This window comes from Aythya marila (assembly GCF_965140915.1).
Source record: "Aythya marila genome assembly, chromosome: 11".
Taxonomy (NCBI): Eukaryota; Metazoa; Chordata; class Aves; order Anseriformes; family Anatidae; genus Aythya; species Aythya marila.
The window spans coordinates 13,842,219-13,862,188 of NC_139052.1; the positions used below are offsets into that span (position 1 = coordinate 13,842,219).

A 19,970-nucleotide genomic window follows, 5' to 3' on the forward strand; every position below is an offset into this window, starting at 1 on the left:
TCGGGACAAGCGGGGCACTGGGGAGATGCTGAGGGGTTTTGGGGTCTGGTGTCATGGCTGGGGACGGGCTCTGGAGCTGCAGGGGCTCTGCTGTTTGGTAAATATCATGGGGACAGGAATGAAAGGCAACAGGGTGGGCAGGGAAGGCAGCTCTGTGTTAAGAAGAGGAGGTGGGAGCGTTGCCTGAGGTCGTTCTGCATCGCTCTCCATGACTCAAGCCTTGGAGCGGTGCAGAAAGAGCCCAAGGGCCAAGGGGAGCATTTGGGGAGCAGGAGGACACCCCGTTACACCCCACTCCTGCAAACATCCCCAACCCAGCAGCTCAGCAGGGCTGTGGCAGTGCTGGGCCATGCTGCAGGGACTCCCCAGAGCAGCACGATGAGCACCCACAGGGCAGCAGGACCCACACCGCGTGTGCTGCTTGGGGCATGTTGCTCGTACCAGGTCTTGGGAAGCACTTGGTGCTCCCCGCACTGCCCTGGATGTGGTTGGAGGTGACACCGTGCTGGAGGAGCTCCGGGGTTGTGTGTCCCCATGACCCATGGGTGTTCCTGCCCACAGCCTCCCAAAAAATGTAAACCCAGAAAAAAACCACCACGCTGGAGGCATCAGATGACCAATACCCATGTATTTAATCTGCTTTTGCAAACAGCCCTGCTGTTTCTCCAACACTCTCAGCTTCCACCAGGCAGCCCCACGGGCAGCAGGTGATGGAGCTGAGGGTGCTGTGCCCACCAGGTACCCTCCTCCATGAGGGACAGGGGCACCGGGGGCTGCAGGGGCTTTTCAGATCCCCACGGTAATTCCTCCTCCTCTCTTCCAGTGTCCTGCTGCTGATAAAGGCTAAAGGCAACATGTCTGCTGTTGTGAGTACTGAGCATCCCCTCCCTGCAGCGCTGAGCTGTGGCACCCCTCGCCCTTCCCTGTCCCATGGGGTGCAGCCCAGAGGGACCCGCACAGCGCCGGGGCTGTCCCCAGCCTCATGGGGCTGGCGGGGAGGGAGGTGGGGGGCTGTGAGCAGAGGATTCCTCAGCCCCCCATCCTCTCCTCGCCCCCAGACGGGCACCTTCCGCATCGTCTCGGAGGAGGAGCAGGCCCTGCGCACCAAGCTGGAGCGCCTCACCACCAAGGACCACGGCCCCGTTTTCGGGAGGTGCCAGCAGATCCCCCCGCACACCCTGCAGAAGGTGAGGCACAGCCCAGGGACCCGCAGCCAGCGGCACCGTGTCCGGCTGCTTTTCTGTGCCAAAACACACGCCGGGGTGGGTCTGCGGGTGGCTCAGGGTCCCCAGGGCTTTGTGAGGATGCTGAGGACCCTTCCCTGCTCCCTTCCCAGGCAAAGGACGAGCTGAACGAGACCGAGGAGCAGAGGGAGGCGGCGGTGAGGGCGCTGCGGGAGCTGGTGCAGGAGCGGGCGGGCAGCGAGGACGTCTGCAAGGCGGTGGCCGAGAAGATGCAGGGCAAGGACGACTCCTTCTTCCTCCGCTTCATCCGCGCCCGCAAGTTCGACGTCCACAGGGCCTACGACCTGCTGAAAGGTGGGGGGCCCTGCGCTGTGGGGATGGGTGGGGATGGGTGTCCCGATCCCCCTCTGTGCCTCCCAGTGCACCCAGACCCCTGTCAGGGCACGGGAGCGAGCAGCAGCAGCAAGAGGCAGGGCTGGAGGTCTCTGCTCGCATCCTGACGCGTTTTGTGCACGGTGCCTGGGGGGCTCAGCACCCCTGGGACCACTCCAGGGCAGGGGGGACTTGTGGCACCCCCTCCCCATGCTGGGGGTGGCACACAGGGATGGATGGGGAGCAGGGGTTGGGCACGGGCTTTGTCCTGCCTGGCTCTGCTCTGCTCTCCTTTGTGTCTGCCGGGTGGATAATGAGTTGTAATTACCAGCGCTGGCTCGCAGACGAGCTGTTTTGTTCACCCCCCTTTTCCCAGCACGTTCCCATATTCCGTGCCTGCGGGGTGCCAGGGGCGGGGAGCTCACCCCGTGCTCTCCCGGCTTCCCGAGGACGGGTGAGCAGCTTTGTCCCCCCGCAGGCTACGTGAACTTTCGGCAGCAGTACCCCGAGCTCTTCGACAACCTGACCCCCGAGGCTGTGCGCAGCACCATCGAGGCGGGCTACCCCGGCATCCTGGCCAGCAGGGACAAGTACGGCCGGGTGGTGATGCTCTTCAACATCGAGAACTGGGACTACGAGGAGATCACCTTCGACGAGGTCAGCAGGTTTTTGGGGGTTGTTCCACCCAGGTTTAAGTAAAACTCTGAATTTCTCCTGGTCTGTCCCAAGGGGCTCCCCTTCTTTCCTCCTGGTGTGGTGCGGGTTGCAGGGCACAGGGTGTGCATCTCCCAGCCCAGATAACTCAGGGTGAAGGGGGGCACCACACCACTAAATCGGGGGGGTTTAGAAAGGAAAGACCCGCAGGGCAAAGGAGGAAATGGAGGCACGGACCCTGCTGTCACTCCTCCCCTCCAGATCCTTCGTGCCTACTGCGTTATCTTGGAGAAGCTGCTGGAAAACGAAGAGACCCAGATCAACGGGTTCTGCATCATTGAGAACTTCAAGGGCTTCACCATGCAGCAGGCGTCAGGGATCAAACCTTCCGAGCTCAAGAAGATGGTGGACATGCTGCAGGTGAGCTGGAAGAGAACGTGCCCAGGGCCAGCAGGGGGCTGGATTGCCATCCTGGAGGGGCTGTTCCCCATCACACCCTCCTTCCTTTGCTCCTTAATTGGTTTAATCCTGCAAGATGGGATCTCTGCAGCTTCCCTGCTGCTCCTGGGGCTGGGATGGCTGAACCTCTGGGTCAGAACAAAAGAGGGAGGCTGGGGAAGGGGCACAGAGGCAGTGTGGGGTTTCTCTTGCTGCTCACCTCCTCTCCCGGCCCTATGTGGCCAGCACGGTCTGTGACTGGCCCCGCCTGGGTTTGGCACCCTAGGACTCCTTCCCAGCGCGCTTCAAGGCCGTGCACTTCATCCACCAGCCTTGGTACTTCACCACGACCTACAACGTGGTCAAACCCTTCCTGAAAAGCAAACTGCTGGAGAGGGTGAGTGCGGGGAGGGGACCCGGGGGCAAAGGGGGGTAAAGCCGAGCAGACGGGGGGAAGAAGGTGGGAGAGCTGGGACTGCTGCTGGCTCCCAGCACTGCCGGCGTCCCCCAGGCACCCCTTTGCCACCTGTGGGGTCGCCAGCTCTCTGCTGAGGGTCGCTCCCCTCGCGCCAGGTCTTTGTGCACGGCGAGGAGCTGGAGTCCTTCTACCAGGAGATCGACGCCGACATCCTGCCGGCAGACTTCGGTGGCAACCTGCCCAAGTACGACGGCAAAGCCACTGCGGAGAAGCTCTTCGGGCCCTGCATCGAGGCTGAAGACACGGCCCTCTAAGGCGGGGGCCGCCCCCCTTCCCCCCTAACATAGGCTCAGAGGTGGTCCCCTAACCCCAACCACCTCCCTCCCGTAGCGTTGGTTGAGTGACTGCTGGGAACGAGGCGCTCCGGGTGCATTGCCCCGTGCCTGTCCCCATCCCCAAACCTGGCTGTGGGCCACCTGGCAGCCCCGTCCCACCTGGAATAGGGTCCCTGCCCCTCCTGCAGTAGGGTCCTTTCCCTGGGAGCCAGCAGAGAAAGCTGGCCACCAGCCTGCTCCTGCAAAAAAAAAGGGGACATGGGGGAGTGACCATACTGGGAAGGGGGGTGGTGGCAGCCAGGAGAATGTCCCTTTGCCCCTTTGCCCCGGGCACACCGCAGGGGTTGGGATGCAGGTAGGACGTGCCTTGCTCTGCTTCAGCCTTAGCTTTTTCTTCTGTGGGGCAGTGCAGCTGAAGAGGGGCTCCACAGCCAGCCCTGGGGGCACTGGGGAGCTCCTGGGGTGGCATCGGCTGGAGGGGGGACAGGCAGGAGTGGGGTAACGCAGCCGGAGGCCGTCACAGCAGGAGGGCCCTGCCAGGGGCTGGCTGAAAGCTGGACGCGGAGAAATAAAGAAGTGTTTAACAGCACAGCTCCTGGGTCCCTCGTGGCACACGGCAAGGGACAGGGGGAGGCTTTTGGGGCGCAGGCGCTGCTGCTCAGCTCTGTTAGAGGCTTGAAGCAGCAGCCCTGATGTGAACAGGCCTCTTGGAACTGTCCTTCCCCATCCTCCCTGCATCCCAAACCAGGGTTCTCCTTCCCCTGGACCAGGCCCCCCAGTTCTGTCCCCTGCTTTAGCCAGAGAAAACAGCCCGAAAGATGCAAAGATCCCAAGAAGGGCCCAGATGGAGCTGACTACCTAATCCTCACTCTGTCAGGGAGAAAGAACAGCAGCCACTGAGGGTCAGAGATGAATTTTAACCACGGGACAGTGAAAGATGTGCAGATTTACCCTCACAAATCCCCTAGAAGCCTTAACACAGCCGCCTCTCCCAGCGCTGCATCTGAGAAGGAGCTCAGATCAAAGCCGTTCACATCAGGAAAACCCCATGAGGAGCCCCAAAAGGAGGAGGAGGAGGGCACGAGAGCTGCTCACGACCAGCGAGGGGTGGCAGCACCACTAGCCTGGGACTTGACGGTCACCTCCTCCTCTGCCAACCCAGTATTGCCCCCTCCTCCCCGTCCCCCAGCCCCGCAGCCACACACCAGTGCCTTTCATTAGCAGAGGGCCAGAGCCCCATCCAGAGCTGACAAGAGCTGCATTCATCAGGGCACTGGCTCGGGCTCAAACCAAACAGGAGGCTGGCTCCGAAGCCGCCGGGAGGACGGGGCCTGTCTGGGCTGCAATCCCTTTCCTCCAGCCTCCGCAGCGCTGCCGGCTTGCTGAGCACCACGGACCCTGCGATGCCAGCCTTGTGCCAGGGCCCTGAGGAGGACTGGAGGCAGCTCCTCACCCCGCTGAGCCCACCGAGCAGCCCCAGGGAAGCCCCCGCAGCCCTGGGGCCAGTGAAAACACAACAACCCAGCTCGCTCGCTCAGGAAAGCAATCACACCTCCTCTGGGGGAAGAAAAAGCAACTAGGAAAGGCTGGAGCATTACTTGTGCACGCAACGCGGGCTGCAAGGGGAGGCAGGGGGGAGATGAACTCAGAGCCAGCTGCCCAGGCTGAGCCACCAGCCCGTCAGCTGCTGAGAAAAACACACAGGGCTTTGCTCAGGGGACAGCAAGACTCCCCATGCTACTGCTCAAGCCAGGACAATTATTTGAGATGCTCCCATATATATGTAGGTATCTATGTATGTATAAGAGTGGCAGAGCTTCTCCCCAGGGCAGGGAAAAAGAGCGCAAGCTTGAGGCCTCTCCCTCCAAGGAGGCAGCCAGCCACAGCTCCTGGAACAAGCAGAGCCCCTGCATTTACCTCCAGAGGAGCCAAGAAGTGGTCAGAAAGCCAGAGGCAGGGCTAAAGCTCATAACATGGGAATTACTGACAAGGGTTTCTAAGGGTTTTTCCTGTCTGGGAGACAGGAGGGGGAGCAGCAAGGCAACTCCTGCTTTCATGTACCCCACAGGGATATATGGGCAGCCCTGCTCTGAGGCGCTCCTGTTTTAGGCCACTACCAAACAGAAGCCTTAACACCAAACACTAAACTCACGTTTAAGGGCTGGGGCTGAAGAACTCCTCCAGTTCCTCCTTGAGCTAATCCAAATCCTGTGACCGAGGGAAGGTGTTCAGAGACCCGGCTGTGTTCTGGTGAGGATGACCTTGTTGGCCCAATACGTTCCCATGTCAGACATCCTCACTGCTGCTCCGTGTGTCAGGAATGACAGCAGCACCCCCCCACCCAGTAACATGGGACACAGCTACTCCACAGAGCACTGACTTCCATAAGTCCTTTATTTTTAAATAAAGAAATCCCACTGAATCAAAGATAACAAAATTACATTTTGTTGTGCAATGACTTCCATCTTACACCACACAGAAGAACAAAAATTAAAGAAAAAAATCAAAGACACTTTAATATATATTTATATATATAATTTTAAAGGTAAACATCAGCAGATATAGAAAAATTGCATTGCTAGTTGCAAATCATCTCCCCTGCAGCTGTCAGCTTCAGAGAATCTGACGCAGAACGTGGCAGCAGGGAGGCTATCTCTGTACACAAGCTTTTTCAGGGCAGCATTTAGAGATTGTTCCAGAGGATAATTTTGCCAATTTGGAAATTTATCTGTAATGAACCACGCTGCTCACCAAGAACATCCGATTCTCAGCCTGCTCTAACACAGCTGCAGCAGCAACGTGAGAAGGGCACGGGTCTGCCTTCCTGAGGGCTCCCCACACCTCTTCAGCTTGGCACCTCCAGAGAAAGGGCCCCTCCTGCAAGGGGGTTATCGCTTTCTCAGAAAGGATTTCTAGTCACGGGGAAACAGGGACAAGTTGTCAGGAATGAGAAAACACGGTCCTTTGGAAAGCTGCTGACGTGGGCTAAGCAGTAGTGTTTGGTTACATGAAATACACTTTTAATTGTTATTATTTTTAAAGACATCCCAGCTGGCAGGAGCCACAGAAGGGTCAGCAACCCAGAAGAGCTGTAAGAGATCCCACAAGGAAATTCTGCATCTAATCAAAGCTCTCACATGACTGCAGGCAGGCGATGCAAGTTCGTCACTCAGACAAAAGCTAAAAGGCCTTGTGTTCGGCCACCTCGTGGCATCAGGCTCCTCGCTGGTATTCAAGTCACCTGCGTTAGGCAAGGCCAAGAGGTGAGATGGCAAAACATGGTCCTCATCCACAGGGGATGCAGGGTTGGGGCTTTTAGAGCGTTATCAGACAGACCTGGAAAAGGTTCTTCAATACCAGCAGATCCAACCTGATAAATGCTGCCCTGGGTTGCGGTGTTTGTGTCCATTGATTAACCAGAAAAACACAAATACAGATGTTTGAAATGCAATAGCTCAGGGTAATCCCAGAAACCTTTCCACTGCAGTGTGGAAAGCTGGCAGCTGCTGTGACTCACTGATGGCACCGGGCCTGAGCTTCCCTACCAGCTGAGGAGAGTCCAGGCTGCTGTAAGAGGCTACTAGCAATGAAAGGGGGGCAGGCACCCCCTCTGCAGCTCTGGGCTGCTCTGAGGCATTCAAAGCTGGTAGACAGCTCAGGAAGTCCTCACGCCAAGAAGAGCTGTTTGCTTTTTGCCTAGAACTAGAAGCCCCGAAGGAGACCCTGCTTTGAATCACCGTGGCTCTGGGATCTACCCAACTGACAGAGCTGCCAGAGGGCTCAGGACACGCAGAGCATGACTTGACACGATGCTCTTCACAACAAATGACTTGCACACGCAGCACAGGACTAGGGCCTCTCCTGGTCTTCCTGAAAAGGCTGTGAAGAATTTCAGTAACCTCCAGAGAGGCATAATATTTCTAAAAAAAAGTCCTTGGAAGCAAACCAGGTGACTGAACCTTTCAGCAATTAGTTCTTGAAGTTACCACTCTGCTCTTTCGTTTGAGATGTAGCCCCTTACACAATTCACCTCCAGTTATGTTGCTGAAGAGTCAACAGACACAAGAACTTGGGGATCACAAGGTAACAAGTCACATACTAAGCAAACCCTCCGTCTGACTCAATCCCTATGGCTAGAGGCAAATTCGAGGAACAGAGCTGAGAAATGATCCATTGCTTATACACATTGCTATTTTAAGCATTAAAATAGACCATCTAGTTGTAGGCTGCCCACAAAGGTCCTTTATGTCAGCACACGCTTGTACAGTGTACATCGCCAGAGGGGTCTCACCGCTTGCTGTGTGAGGAATCCTTTACTAAAAAGCAAAGCCCAAAAGCTCTGACAGAGCTGCTGCTGAAGTCTCTAGATATGCTGATGTCAAGGGAGGAGGAGAAAAAGGGCAAGGCACCACGTGTCAAAGGGCTGAGGTCTAGGAACTTGTGACAGACCCAGGACAGATGACACACAGGTAGCGTGGCTAAATTCAGTGCTGGAGACAACGGTTCTCAACATCTTTGCTTAATGCCCTGTCTTTGTAACCTGTACCTTCACAGAACAGGAACTGCAGAAAAATGGTCAGGAAAGGACTGCAGGGAGGTTCAAGTGTCTGTCTTTACAGTGCAGCTGTTGACTCATTTAAAAACACCTTCAGTTTAGAACCCAACCACGGGATCATTAAACACGCTGGCAGATCTGGTGTCGTGGAAGCTGCAAGTTCCTTGTGGTCCATAAGAGCAAGTCCCAGCTGCTCCCCTACAAGTTCCAGGTGTCTCCAGACACTGACAAAGATGGTTGGACCAGCCTAACCACCACAAAAATACGGTCTGCAACTTGCTATCTGATTGAGATGGTCCTTGGGGTTTATGTCTGAGTGTTACTTTTACATACAGTGATAAGGAAGAGGGGTGTGTAGTACATGAGAATAAATGAAGAGCTCTGCTGATGCCTTTTCTAATCCTGGTTTGAAACTAAACAGAACTCACGACAGATTCATCATGCTGTAGTCTTGAACTGTGCTACCAGGCTGTACTGCTCTGGGCTTGAAGCGTGTCCTTCTACAAGCTCATGTGTCTTTGCAAGAGATGAAAAGACTGCTTCACCTCTAAGATCTAAAAATTCATATTGCATTTAAGGTGGGGTTCACTGCAGATGGTCTTCACTTGCCAGACATCACAGAACTAGCACTGCCTTATTTTGGGAGAGAAATGCATTTCAGGTAAGGATTGGACAAAGTCCCTTCCTGCTCGTGGTACTGGCACTAGGTATCAGCTGCCAATCTCTGTCAGCAGCAAGATTTAATACAGGATTCCTTCTTTGAAGGTCTCTAGATAACACGCACTGCAGCTTCACTTCCTCCTCTCCTGCTTCCTTGAGATCTCTAAATTGCTGCAGCAGGTTTGACAACATGAGTTGCTTTGAAAGCAGCAAATTGGGTGGGATTGGGAGAAGAGATTTTTACTGCTTCTGTCTGCAACAGAAGTTAGTAAGGTGACTCCCAGGTCCTGGAACCCTTGCACAACCAACCTATGACAAAGTTCTTCCTCCCCAAACAGGCTAGAATTAGTTGTCAAGCCACAAGCGGTTTAAGCAGCTGTAGGTGCAAAGGGCAAGAACAGGTCAAAGGAGCAGGACAGACCCCTATTACTTCTCTAGTTGAGAGTTTCAGAAAGTCCACAGCATTGGCACTTCTGAAATATGAAGGCTTATGAGTTACAGGGCAGGAAGATGTAGTACTCCTTGAAAAAAAAAAAAAAAAAAAAAAAAAACTCAGTTTGAGCAAAATCCCTACTTGATTAGACAAAGCTCTTGCTGCTTTGAGAATTGCCCAGCTGCTCACCTCATTTTTTAGGAAATATTTGCTTTAAGATGTCACTGATTGGCCATCTACTGTAACTACAGCAAAGTCAGTTTGAAATAAAGGTACACTTGAGAAGGCAACTTCCTCGTACCTCAGGAACAGGAAATATTTCAAAACCCGGTCTGTCAAGAACGGTTCTTAAAAAAGGAAGGAGGAAAAGTTCTTCAATAAAAACCTACCCAGTTCCTCTGAAAGTGGAGCTTTACTCTGGCATGCCTTGGCCAAAAAGCAGTTTGCCCCCTAACCCCAATTCCGAAGCAAGCAAACACCAGCTTTGCCTCTCAACATCCACTTTCAGACAGCAGCCAGCCATAGCGCTCTCACTTCCAACTTCCCTGTCGGGGGCAGCCAACAGCTGAACTCTTTCTGCAAGCCTGGGGTCCCGGGAAGGAAGGCAGAATTGCAGCCATGTGGGGAGCTGGGCAGGGAGCCCTGCTTTTGAGGAACTTTGAGGAAATCTGAGAAAGAATTTTGATCTCCAAGGAGGCTTGATGCACGCTGTCCTTCCTTCGTAGTTACATGTTGGCTCGTATGATGGGCTCCTCACCTCAACAGTGGGGTCACTACCAAGGGAAGCTCCTGTTCCTCTAAATCTCTTTGGAGTTGATACTCACAGCAAAGCTGGACTGAAGCAGGACATGAAGCATTTTAAAAAGGGCATCTCCCGCCATGGGAGGAGCAGCTTTGCTTCCTCAAGGCAGAAAGCTGTGACCTGTGAAGCTGCAGATGTATATGCCAGGAAAACTGAGACATCTAAAGATGTGACCCCCTGGAGATAAAAAAAAAAAAAAAAAAAAAAAAAAAAACAACAACAAAAAACACATACCCTACACACCTAAATTCATACTGTGGCTAGTTGATGCATACAAATGTTGTTTACACTCCAATCCTGATAAGTGAGAATACATTTACAGCACATCCAGTAAAAATTGCATGAGCAGCTACTTAAGCAAAATTCTGAGCATCTTGTGTGACAGGTTTTAGTGATATACAGATGCAGGATGAGTGAGAGAACAACAACACAAAGACAAATATCCATCAGCTAAGAATATCCTTGCTAACTGATGCCCTAAAATAGTTCTTAAGGAACAGCCACAAGCACGGCCAAGTACTGCTGCAGCTTTACTCGATCACACCTTTTTCTTTGAGGAACAAAAGGAAACCTGGGCTCAGTAACAAGGACAACGTACAGGTACCCACAGTTCATTCTAGCAGGCCGCGGTGTCTGGCCTAAGGCAAACTGAAAGGAATTTCCTGATATGATAATGCACCTTTGCTACAATAGTTAATTATTGCTTTATTAAAATAAAAAAGCTACCTCTGCAACCTACTGAATGAAGTTCCGGGACAGGGCAGTCCAGAAGGCTTGTTTCCCTGCATTACCACGCTGAAGTCTTGCAGCTTGTTTCACCTTTCAACTACAAACTGAAGAGCCTGGCACAGAAACCAAGGCTAAAGCAATAAAGTGCTTGTTGGATGCGGGAAGTGTGACAGGAAAAGAGCTTCACTGACACTAGGACAAAGAAGTCTCAAGGGTGGATTAATGAGACTACAATGTTGACAGAACAAATAGGGAAAAGAAGATTGTGACCACAAAAATTCAGTCTCCAGATTGTCATGGGGCAACTTTCCTACCAGGAGATAGAGCAGAGCCCGCAATAACCACCTCGGCCCTAACAGCCACTTGAGGCATCACTCCTGCAAGGGGCTTTTGCACTTCACTTTGCACATTACAACTAGAAGAGAGTGTCTGGGCATGCAGAAAGGAATTCACGCGAGGAGCCCAATGTCTTACTGGAGCCAGTAAAATCCTGCAGCATTTGCACAGATACAGAAGTAGTTAGTCAAAGGTATTTTAGTTGCACAGGGCTAGACCCATCAAGATCCCACCAAGTAAGGCAAGTCATGTGTCTGAAAACCATTCAATGCTTTGAAAATTAAGGACAAGAATTTTGGTATAATCTACCCTGACATAAGGGGAGTAAATCTAGATACATTCCCCCCCACCCTACAATTTAATCCCTAACAGAGTACATAACTATGAAATATTCTTAAAACATACTGAGCTCACAAAAAGATCCTGCAGATTCTTCATCGCTGGTTTCCATTCGGAAGCCAGAGCCAATTTTAAAAAGCTCTGGGTCAAACGAGATCCAGTACTAAAAACATGACTACATTTAAAAAGAGGCAAATACGACAAGGTGACTGGTCTGGTCTTGGTGTGAGAATGTGGTTACAGAGAAACATTAACTGGTATTACCAGCCCGCAGCTTTTCTCTACCTTGGAGTCCCAGCGTAAAGATACCCCAACCCACAGACATCTGAAGCATGGAAAAGTTAAGCATTTTTAAAGTGATTCACTTGTGTAACTGCACTCCCAGGAAGTGAAACACTCCCTTAAGATGGTGTAAGATTAGAACTCCACCGACAGTCAAGCATCTGTTTTCACAAGCCATTATTTAGTGGCTCATGGACTGAACCACTCACTGGCCTGTGGCTTGGTACAGGGTTTTTTCCAGCACAGGGACTGAAAAAGTCAGTTACCTTGTCATCTACACCTCAACAAATGCTTCAGATCAAGTTTTTGACCACCAGGTGAAAGGCTTTTGGCATCTGAAACTTGTGTTACATCAAAGCAAACTGTCTTTAGCTCAATTACCCTGTAACAAGTCACAGTCGGAATCTAATTCTTCAAGCAGAGCAGTAAATTACAAACCCAAGTGACTATATAAGCAAAGATCCTCTGACCAGATATCAACCTCTGTTTTAACTCCACTTCAGAAGGAAACATTGTGATCAAACCCCAGCCATAGGATATCAAGGAGAATGGAAACCTGAAGCAGCAGGTGAGGGAACAAAGAGTTCCCAAAGGGGGAGATATACTGAAGTGATCCAGAGTCTTTGGGTCAATTACTCCTGGCCAGATACCGCCTGCTCTGTGTCTGAGCAATGAGACTTTGTCTTCTCCCACTGGCAGATGGCATTGGCGTACTGCACCACGAGCTTATCCATCCAGGTCAGAGGTTCTGGGAATAGTACAGACCCCTCAAAGAAGCCCAGGTGGCCTCCGTGAAGGGGCAGCACGTGCATGACGTTCTCCCGTTTCTCTGTAAGACAGAAGGAAGCACACAGTTCCAGCAGGTCAGCAATTTGGAGCCGAGAGCTAAACCACCTTAAATTGCAATAATCAACTCGATCCTTGGCATAGGGTCTGAACCAAAAGGAGCAATCCTGTGATGGAAGCAGAAACGTGCTGACAAAGGCCACAGCTAATATGAAGTCAAAAGCACATAACCTAACAATTTCACAAAGTAAGATGGTCCACAGGAACCAGGCTGCCCAAGAAATGTTGCTGGCTGGGCCCTTATGGCAACACAGGTCACATCCTTCTACCTTTAACTCACGTACACTGGAACTAGGACTGTTAGCATCATGCTGAGCTGCACCAAAGCTCTGGCATTATATTATCCACTTTGATCTATGTGCAGTGAGAAAATCCCTGTGCTTGGTTCTGTCTGGAAGCAGCTGTAGATGAATTCTCCGCCTGTAGCTTTCAGAGAGAAGAATGAACCCATCTTTCCTTCCTGTGCACCATTTGTGCAGAGAAACAGCAAGCAGCTCATTCTTCTGAGCTTCTAAAGGGTATTGGACTTTTTCTTGGCTGAAGACAGAGAGCTGACAGAACTCCTTTCAAAGGACACACCTTATTTCATTATCAAGTAACACAGCAAAGCATGGGCTCCATTCATCAGGGAAGGGGGCCCTTCATCTATACTTGTTCAAGACTGTCACTGCAGTAACCCACCTTTCTACTACATCCCAATGAGGAACAAAGACACGAGGAAGCTTTTTTTTCCATTCAAGAAAGTAACCCGAATGTAAACTACTGGCTATCAACAGCAGCCTAAACAGCAGAAGATGCCTGAAAGGAGGACTCGAGTTCTTCCTCCTCACAAAGAGCCTCGTTAGTTCTAGCAACTGGTGTTTTAAAGAGGCTTAGTACACCTCCCACAGGATTATGGACGTAATAAGGCAAGTCAAGCTGCTTTGTAATCATGGATCGTGATGAGATAAGGAAGCTGCAGGTAAACAAATATGCACTGCTGGAGCAGACTGCTTCAACATACCTGAAAGAGCTCTTGGAATTGATAGAAGGCTCTCATGGACAAGAGGGTCATCAGCAGCATTAACCAGCAGAAGAGGAACATAGATCTGTACCAAGAAACATAGTAGAGAAAAAAACAGTTAGGGGTTGGTATTTGAGTTTCTATCAACTGTTATAAAGCTTCTTAGCTTGGCTCAATTCAGACATCTTATTTCAGTTGTCCTTTAACTGGAGAACCATCAGCAAAACAGTCAAAAATTCAGACTGGTGGCTTTTTACCAACGGAGTACTCTGCAGCACTTTATTTTTTTTTTTCCAATTCAGTTGTATGAAAAGCAATACGGGTGTAACAGTGCAAACAGATTAAATCACAGATCTTCCCCATTCTCAGAATTCAAATAGCTACACCCTTTTTACTCTACATTGCTTTGCACATCAGGCAGCCAGTGCTAGCTGTTATAGACACCTTGGTTAAAGTCCAGGAAACTCCCTTGGAGTGCCTCCATCCTCCGGTTCAGCAAATCAAGCAGGAATTAATTTTCCAGTTCTACTTCTGCATTACTTTGGCCTGCTAAGCATCTGCCTTCCAGATAGTGTGCTAAGCCTCCTGCAGAGTATCTAGTCTTTTCTGCCTGGAAGGCTGTATGCCACCACCCATTTTCCACCTTATGCACCTACACTCAAAGGGGTTCAGTTGAACTCCTGGCTTTAGCTGGATCATCTGGATGCTACTACAGAGTTACAATCTCTAGAGAGCCCAGAGCATTTAGAACCAGCATTAGGAGTAGTAAGAACTGAAATCCCACTCCAAAATACTGATTACTTCTACAAATCCAAGCTAAGACAGCTGTGTCTAGGTATCAAAACCAGAAAGCACGGAGCATTTTATCTCCAGTAGGAAGAAGATGGTACAAGAGCAGTCAATTGCAAGAGCTTACCCTGTGCAAGTAGTGCAGGCAGCTTTCTTCTTCGTAGTACTCCTTCAGGGAACTGTACCCATGGAACTTCCTGAAATGGATAGTGTCATTGCCATCATGTTTCTAGCATCCACCTGACTCCCATTTGCAAATAAGGACATACATGCCCAGACCTGTATTTTTAAGGACAATGCCTTTTTTCTGCAAAATTCACCTTTGGCAGCACATGTTTTTATGCTTTCTGTGCTTACTCAAACACTGATAGCAGGATTTGTGTTTCTTCTACACACACCAAGTTAAACATTCAAGTGGAAGTCTAGCAGCCTTCAAGGCATCTTTTTTAAACTTAATTTGCTTTCTCCTGTGTGAATAACTTATAAACTTATTCACCACCTGAAAGCCTTTACAAACATAAAACCATCACAGCTTACAAACCTCAAACATACTGGACAAAAGGGCCTGCCTACAAGCCACACAGAATCCACTGTGGTTCCATTTTTTTGCAGTATCCTTAGCCCTTCATCTCAAACCAAGGATGCAGTGAGCTTATACTCATGTGCTTTTTTTCTTTCCTGGGGTAGGAAACAATGATGCAGCTGTAGGCCCAAAGTAGACAGGCCTCAGGGATGAAGGACAAGTATATTTCCCCTAGGAATCACTCTTAGACAACAAACAGCAATATTCCTACTCCTTCAAAACCCTTTTAGCTGTATAGCTGGCAGTGTACAGCTTCAGCATATTGTAAAGGTGTCAATGCCTGATATAGAACATGCCATGGCAAGATCACAGCCACTGAACAAAGTACTAAGTTGTTTTCAAGGACACAAGCAGTAACAGACTGCTGCCTAATAATGCAGAGAGCTTAATTTAGGTGCAAGTATGACAAGTTAAAAAGTTCGTGTTATCTCAGCCAGTTCTAATGCTCACAAAGAAGGCATTATTCTCGGGGGGAAGGGTTTGTTTCAAAATTCAAGCAGGACTAAAAACACTCATGAGCAGTTCTGAGATGCTTTTCACATTCTGCATTATTTTTTGTAGACCTCTTGGCAAGAGCTTGCCTCTTCCTTGTTTATTCTGGGCTGCAGGTTCAGATGTTATAGATAACTGCCTCCTGGATGACTTTACAGAAGCTGTGACTATCAAAAATAATCTTTTTTTTATGGTTTTATTCAATGTAAAGACAAGGAAGGATTTGGGGTTGTCAGCGCTGCATTTCAGCAGATTCCTACAGGCACAGAAAGAGACCTGCAAGAGTAACACTTAAAACAGAAGGCACTTCCAGAGACCCAGAGAGCAGCATATAGTCCCCCTTCATACCTCATAACATTATCATCGATCTGCATAAGGGATGTTGCTGTATAGAGTTTGCTCAGATCAGCATCTGAAAGGCTTTGTGGCTTCTTCACGTTATCTCCAAAAAGAACTTGCCTGAAAGAGGAGTAACAAGATAAATATCCAAACACCATAACAAGTGCAGCAAAGCCGTGACCTGCTCAAGGACAAGTGAGTTTACCAAATCTGACAAGGTAAGAACAGAAGTGGGCTACGTACACGAGGGTTTCTTGGGATCAAGCACAGCTTTTTCATCTACCTTGCTTCTGAATAAGGTGTAACAGAAACTAACAGCCACTTCAGAGAAAAACGCTCCCTTGTTATACTGAAAAACTGCAGAAGGGGCCTCTATAAAGAACCTTCCCAGAACAGACAGCACTAGGGGGATTTAGAACAGAGGCTTCATGTTGGAGGGAGGGTCCTCTGGCTTCAGATCAAACCCGTGGGTGGCTCAGGGAGAGCACTAGCAGTCCTGGGCACAGCAGCCCCGTCACCATCTGGTCCTGAAGTCTCCCCAGCACAGATATTAGGTTAGCTCATCCAGCAGAAATTACTTGGGGGCATTACCTTAGCAGAAAGCTATTTACTATGGACACTTGTCATAATTAGTTATTACCCTCAGGAGAGGATGTGTTTCTTCACCAGAACAAACCGCTCCCTTAACAAATAGAACAAAGGCTGCAAGCTGGAAAGGATTTTTATTCCCTTTTAGAAGCAGCTGCAGGGCAGAGCAGGAGGGAGACCAGGCTTGACTTGGGGGAGCTGCCCTAGAGCACAAACGATTGTGGAAAAAAAGATTACTTAACTGAATCTCCTTCAAGCCAGCACTGCCTTTATCTGGCTTATGAATCTAAGCACCATTTCATGGGGGCTTATATACCCTGACATGTATAATTTGGCCAAGTTGTCCAAATATTTGTCAGTCTGCAGTGAATTACGTGGATCATCCTACACATCAGTTGTCCTACCTCCTCCTGCCTGTTTTTCATACCACACAGGACTGTTAGCTATGAACCACAAGCTTGCAAGTGGCACATGCTCCTTACTGGAATGGGCCTTAATTAGCATCCACTGATGAGGTACTTACATATTCATTGCCCTAGAAGCACCCAGGTAATTTTGGTCTAGGAAACACCACGGAGCATGTCACCTGTTTAACCAACATATTCCTTTCGTATCTGAGAGCCACAGATCACAACAGTAGCACAGGGATACTGCAAGGACAGTAGCACTCTAGGAAGAGCAGCACTAAGTATTCTGCTGGCTACGTGCTCTTTGGAGAAGAAAACTAGAAGCCAGATCTACAGGATGACTGTTTGCTTATCTGATAAGCAGCAGCCCCTTGCAGCAGATCTTGAAGATTAATCCTACCTCCAGTAGGTGGCAGAACAAGAGGCTCCTGGAATAGAGGATTCTTTAGCTAGAAGTGAAACAGATGCACAATACTCCACTTTGAAGTTTAATTACAATGTTTTCCTGTGCTCATCTTGTTTATTCATTAAGCAAGTCTCCTCAGAAGGCAAAAAAAAAAAAAAACAAAAAAAACACAACAAAGCCTACTTTCTTCTAACAGGATTACCAGAGCTTATTTGTGTATTTTACAGTATACGCGATTGGCATGGGCTCCCCTTCTTTTTCTTGCTTCACTTAAAAGACACCGAGCAGAGGATTTGTGCGTAATCTTTCAGGAGTCTGAATTTAAAGTCTGACTGAGAAGAGAAGATAAATCCAATAGAGCAATTGACTTGCACCAATGCAAGTTTACCTGTGAGAAAGGATGATCTTCTTCATGTTATCTGCCATGAGGAAGTTATAAAATCTTCTGCATTGATCCCATTGCATGAAGGTTTCCTGTGCCCTAGAAAAAACACAGAGCATAGCAATCTAAGCTGTTAATGGAGATCTTGAAAGATCAGAGTAATACACCGTAACATCTCACTGCAGCCTAGAGGCTAAGTAAACAAATCTCCAGGCTTCCCCTGCCATAGCTTAACCTTTTCCAGGAAATGACTTCCACTTTGATGAAGTTCGGGAGTATCAGAAAACAGATCTGCAGTCTCATTTTGCACAGTGCAATTAGCTGTCCTGATCAGAGCATTTAGGAGCCATCAGTCAAGATCTGCAACACTGACAAGAGGACTCTGCTATCCCTTTGCATAAGTTGAATGCAATTTACTTAATGGAACCACCGAGGAAAGGACTAAAACCTGTTGCTGAAAAAAGTTAATTGCATGTAATAGCTTTACAAAGGAAATCATTTGTGCAGATGTTTGCAATATTTACACACACTATTATTGTTTTACCTTCATTGGCAGGAACTGTAAGGGTAAATACTCATTGCAGCTGCAAGTGGCATCGGAGTTGAAGCCTTTACCTATTCTCAGAGCAGAACAGCACTTCACAGCTTATCTGTTGTTAAAACAGAATTAAAGTCGTCCAGATTTCTGTGAGCTTTGCCAGATACAAGCACTCCTTTGCTCTGCAGGGTCACGGGCAGGTTAGAGCTTTACTCTTACCAAGGGTTTGCTGTTACTGAGGGAACCTACTATCATTTACTGAGCGACCTAAGAATGCTGGGAGCAGGCAGTTCCAGCTACTGAACTACTCCCATTTAAACATTAACATACCACCAGAACTACAGGGGATTTATCGTGACCTTCCAAGCCACAAGCTGCAGGTTTCCTAGCAGAGCATAAGCAGGCTGCCTGCTTGCAAGCAGTGCTGCAACATGGGCTTGTTGTCTAACCAGGCTATAGCTACCACACTTACACCAGGACAGGGGAATAGAGACAGGAAAAGATTTCCCAAGCAAACCTTTAAAGTGATTTCAAGACAACCGAAGTTATAGCTACGACATTTCCCCACAATTTCTGCAGCAGACAGCAGGACTCCTAATATGAAGGGCTGCAAGCACTGACAAAAATTCAACTTCCAGTATTATTTGAGGACTGCACCGGTTTCAAAGGTGGAGACTCTCCCCACAGCCTGTAGCTACGCTAAAGATGCATTCCACAAGATCAAGAAGCAGAATCAAGCCTGTGCAGGCAGAGATTAAGGAATAAGGAGACAGGTCCCTGCTTAGCCTCAGGGAACAAATTCCCCAGACTTTGTGTTAATTCATTAAACAGAGACCCATTTTCTGCCGGCAGAGCCTTGCTTTGCTTCTACTTTACCATGCCCCTCTATGGGGCACTTGCTTAATGCCCTGGAAAGGTTTCCAAATTTCAAATGCCTGCTTCATCTTGCTCACTACCACTTTCTCCTAATTTTTTCCTTTACTTCCTAAAGATATTTGGGGATAATTAGGGACAAAGGCTGTACAAGCTAATAAAAAGAATTGTAATCTAACTGGTCACCTACCAGGGCAATCCACTTTTGTGTAGCTCAGAGGGAAGAACAGTAATTCTCACATAGCAGACCAAGTCCAAGAAGGATAAGGCTTATCCTTTCCACCTGGAGATGCTTTTGGAGATGCTTTGTACCTCTTCCCTCCCCCTTCTATAACAAGGCCCACCCTATCCTGTCGTTTACTTCATAGTTATTTACTGATGTTGCTTTTCCCTAGCTTTGTCTAATTAGCATTTAAAAGCAGCACTAAACATTAGGTAGGGAGACACAAGATACGAGAAGCTTTCCTGCTGGGCGCACGGTAATGCACAGCAGATGTTCTGTGACCGGAGATTTGCTGGTAGATGTTCACCCAGCAGGTGGAGTCAAGAGCTCAGGAATCCACAGCAACCCGCAGAAGACTTGCATTAAGCTCACAGGAGCAGCTGTTATTTTTCCATGCAGATATCCAAGTGCAGCATTGTTAAACAGGTTGTCCTTACCCTGCCGTTTCACCAGCACACCATGACATACTACTAAGAAATCAGCTCAGGGAACAGAATTACTCAGAACATTTTGGAGACCAGAAACACAACGTTGCATAACTCCAAGATAAATCAAACCGGCCAAGGCCAGATGCAATCCTTGCAAACCCTGTTTGATGGCTACAAAAACAGTTTCAGGAGCTTGTTTCAATAGGATACTCTGTGCCAGAACCTCAATACAACTAACACTTTACTTGAAACAAAACCAGACTATTCTTGAAAGCATCTGATTTGCACCTGATCTGAAGTCTCAAAAGGCACGAGGTATACTGGAATGTTACTGAATTGTCTATCAAACTTTCAGCCATGTCCAATGCTTCCAGAAAAAATTTCTTACTTTCAGCTGTAAGAGCTTAACTTATAAAAGGTGCCTTCAGACTGCTGAATACCAAAGTAGTCACAGTAGAGGTAGAGCATCAGCAGCATCAAGAGTTCCAGCTCCATGCTGCCAGTTCCAGCTTTATCTGTCCAAAGGATCTTGACAC

At 49.0% G+C, this 19,970-nt stretch overlaps 3 protein-coding genes across 5 annotated transcripts in view; 2 read left to right on the forward strand and 1 right to left on the reverse strand.

The window, feature by feature from the left end:
* The window catches only part of MFGE8 (milk fat globule EGF and factor V/VIII domain containing), a 102,310-nt gene that overhangs the window by 39,680 nt on the left and 42,660 nt on the right, over positions 1–19,970 (forward strand). The gene's annotated exons all lie outside the window — the stretch shown is intronic.
* On the forward strand, positions 855–3,380 carry RLBP1 (retinaldehyde binding protein 1; the record flags this gene model as incomplete). Its single annotated transcript, XM_082769166.1, has 7 exons — positions 855–866; positions 1,059–1,187; positions 1,337–1,538; positions 2,035–2,213; positions 2,472–2,630; positions 2,935–3,045; positions 3,222–3,380. 7 exons carry the CDS (start codon positions 855–857, stop codon positions 3,378–3,380), a joined length of 951 nt encoding a protein of 316 aa, XP_082625292.1.
* ABHD2 (abhydrolase domain containing 2, acylglycerol lipase) overlaps positions 5,777–19,970 on the reverse strand; it is a 38,081-nt gene continuing 23,887 nt past the window's right edge. For all 3 annotated transcript variants that reach the window (XM_082769086.1, XM_082769087.1, XM_082769088.1), the window contains exons 7-11: positions 17,379–17,471; positions 15,599–15,709; positions 14,303–14,372; positions 13,387–13,471; positions 5,777–12,366 (exon numbers count right to left, since the gene is read on the reverse strand). In XM_082769086.1, the coding sequence (XP_082625212.1) occupies positions 12,170–12,366; positions 13,387–13,471; positions 14,303–14,372; positions 15,599–15,709; positions 17,379–17,471 (556 nt within the window). In that variant the 3' untranslated portion in view covers positions 5,777–12,169. The remainder of the gene's footprint in view (positions 12,367–13,386; positions 13,472–14,302; positions 14,373–15,598; positions 15,710–17,378; positions 17,472–19,970) is intronic.